General features: G+C 39.7%; 1 protein-coding gene across 1 annotated transcript; it reads left to right on the forward strand.

Annotated features, from left to right (window-relative positions):
* Nucleotides 1–414: 414 nt before the first annotated feature.
* LOC145002887 (uncharacterized) lies at nucleotides 415–1569 on the forward strand. The gene has a single exon (XM_078962071.1). It carries the CDS (start codon nucleotides 415–417, stop codon nucleotides 1567–1569), a length of 1155 nt encoding a protein of 384 aa, XP_078818197.1.
* The last annotated feature ends 1253 nt before the right edge of the window (nucleotides 1570–2822 follow it).

The raw sequence follows: 2822 nt of genomic DNA on the forward strand, positions 1-2822 counted from the left end.
CACATGATCTCAAGATTTTCTCCTACGATAGCCGATACCGAAGTTCTTAAGCGCTTCCAAAATACCAACATGAAGCTATACGTTGGAACTATAGATCCTGAATAGCATATAACACAATACTGAGAAAGGATGGAGATCATTCCCATCCTCGGACACTTGAAGGAAGCTTGCCCATGAAAAGGATTTGGTTTAACCCTTACAGGATTAGCTCTCAAATGGCTGATAAATGTTCCCCCATACTCTATCACTTCATGTGCACACTTAGTCAATATTTTTAATAACCAGTTTTCCTGTAGGAGAACTTTCGAGAAGTTCACTAGTTATCTTTATCGAATTGTTCAGGATCCTAAGGAGAGTCTTAAGGATTTTGTTAATAGGTTTGACAGCGAATCTCTGAGCATCTCCAACATCGACATGGCCACTGCTGTAGAGGCCTTCAAGATGAGACTAAGAAAGGATTCACCCTTCTATGAAGACCTTGTGATGACCCCATGCAAAAGATTGGATAAAGTCAGGTGCCGAGCTTTGCGATCCATAAGGCTTGAAGATGATAAAGAAATCCAAAAGAGAATCAACCCTTCAATCCAATATGAAAATCCCAATAGGAAGGCCGAATCCTCGACTCCAAGATCCTACAAATCGAAGCTCTATTCCAAACGGGATCATCACGTGGTCAATTCCCTCGAAGACGAAGGAGAAGAAGAAGAAGAACTTCCTAAGATCACTGACTATTGTTTTTATGTGGATATTTCAAGTGTAATCCATGCTATGCAGGATCTTGGAGACAAAGCAAGATGGCCGAAGAGGGATAACAAGTCCACTAGTTGGAAAGACAAGTCCAAATGGTGTGCTTACCACGAAGACTTTGGTCACATGACGGAGGACTGCATAGCCTTAAGAAAAGAAATCAACTGCCTCCTTAGCAAGGGACACCTCAAAGAGATTCTTGGGAGAAAAAGAGAAAAATCCAAGGAGAACATCGAGGATGGTCATAGGATCCCAGAGAAACTAGGATCTCCACCCTCTAACGCTAAGATAATTAATGTTATATCAGGTAGATCTAACATCTGCGGTACTTCTTATTCTCAGGTTAAAAGACACGCTAAGGTCTCTAAAATAGAAAAGGAAGATATACCATGGAAGAATACCATGGTTAGCAGCAAAAAAGAAATTACATTTTACGAGACGGACAGGGAAGGAATTCAGGATCCTCACCATGACGGAATCGTGATAAAGCTGCATATGGTCAACCATTTCGCCAGAAGGATCCTTGTTGACAGAGGATCCTCAGTCAATATCGTACTCCTAGACGCGCTAAAAAGAATGAACATCCCAGAATCGGAGATAATTAAGAGATCCTCGGTCCTCATAAGATTTAGCGGGGAAACAAAACACATGATTAGGGAGATAAAGCTACCAATATACATAGAAGGGGTAAACTCTATACAAAATTTATGTGTTATTGACACCCTATCTTCTTATAATGTGATACTAGGCAGACCTTGGATCCACGAGATGGAAGTGGTGCCGTCAACTTATCATCAGTGTGTAAAAATGCCTACTCCATAGGGAACAATAAAAATCATGGGAGATCAACAAGAGTCAAAGGAAAGTTATAAAACTTCTATGAAATCCACAACAAAACCTCAACAAGCGTAGCAATTAAGATAGGGGGCATAGCATGTTCTAGAAATGAAGGAAAAAGATGTGAAAAAAGTGCCCCTGGGCATCAAGGATCTTGAAGCTAAAGTCCTTATAGGATCCTCAATGCCTAAGAAAATCGAGCAAGATCTGTTGAACTTCTTAAAGACCAAAAGCAAGACATTCGCATGGAAACACAAAGATATGATAGGTATAGACAAGAGTATTATTACTCATAAACTTAGTATTGATCCTTCTTTCAGACCAAGACACCAAAAAAGAAGGAAGTTTGCACTTGAAAGGAATCAGATCATCTAAGAAAAGGTAGAGAAGATCCTCAAGATAGGAATGAACAATGAGGTGAAGTTCCCAAGATGGATAAATAACATGGTTGTCATACAAAAGAAAAACGAAAAATGGAGAGTGTGTGTAGACTACACAGATCTTAACAAGACTTGTCCTAAGGATCCTTTTCCTCTACAACATATTGACTCCATGATACATGTGATGGCTGGCCATGAACTCTTAACCTTCATGGATGCTTCAATAGGATTCCAACAAATCCAGATGGAGCCATCCGATCAAGAAGATACAACATTTATAACACCAACATGTATATATTGTTGCACAAAAGTGCCTTTTGGTCTTAAAAATGCAGGTGCAACATACCAAAGATTGGTGAATCAGGTGTTTAAAGACAAGCTGGGAGACACCATGGAAGTCTACATTGACGACATGCTAGTGAAGTCAATGAAAGCTGAAGATCACCTCAGAGATCTTAAGGAAGCAGTTGACATCCTGGACGAATACAATATGAAGTTGAATCCACTCAAATTCCATTTTAGGATGAAGTCGGACAAGTTCCTTGGATATATGGTAACACAGAGAGGAATAAAAGCAAGCCCGAAGCAGATTAAAGCAACCGTCGAGTTGAAATCCCCATATTCAACAAAAGATATCCAAAGGCTAATCGGAAGAGCAGCAACACTCAATAGGTTTATTTCAAGATCCTCAAAAATATGTAAACCCTTCTATGATATCTTGAAGAAAAACAAGAGGTTCGAATGGACTGAAGATCACGAAAAAGCTTTTCAGGAACTAAAAAAATACTTGAGTTACGCGCCATTACTGGTAAAGCCTATAGATGGTGAACCACTTCTCCTTTACCTCTCAGTATCCTC

The sequence above is a fragment of the Lactuca saligna genome, chromosome 6, assembly GCF_052625555.1.
Source record: "Lactuca saligna cultivar CGN05327 chromosome 6, ASM5262555v1, whole genome shotgun sequence".
In the NCBI taxonomy this organism is placed as follows: domain Eukaryota; kingdom Viridiplantae; phylum Streptophyta; class Magnoliopsida; order Asterales; family Asteraceae; genus Lactuca; species Lactuca saligna.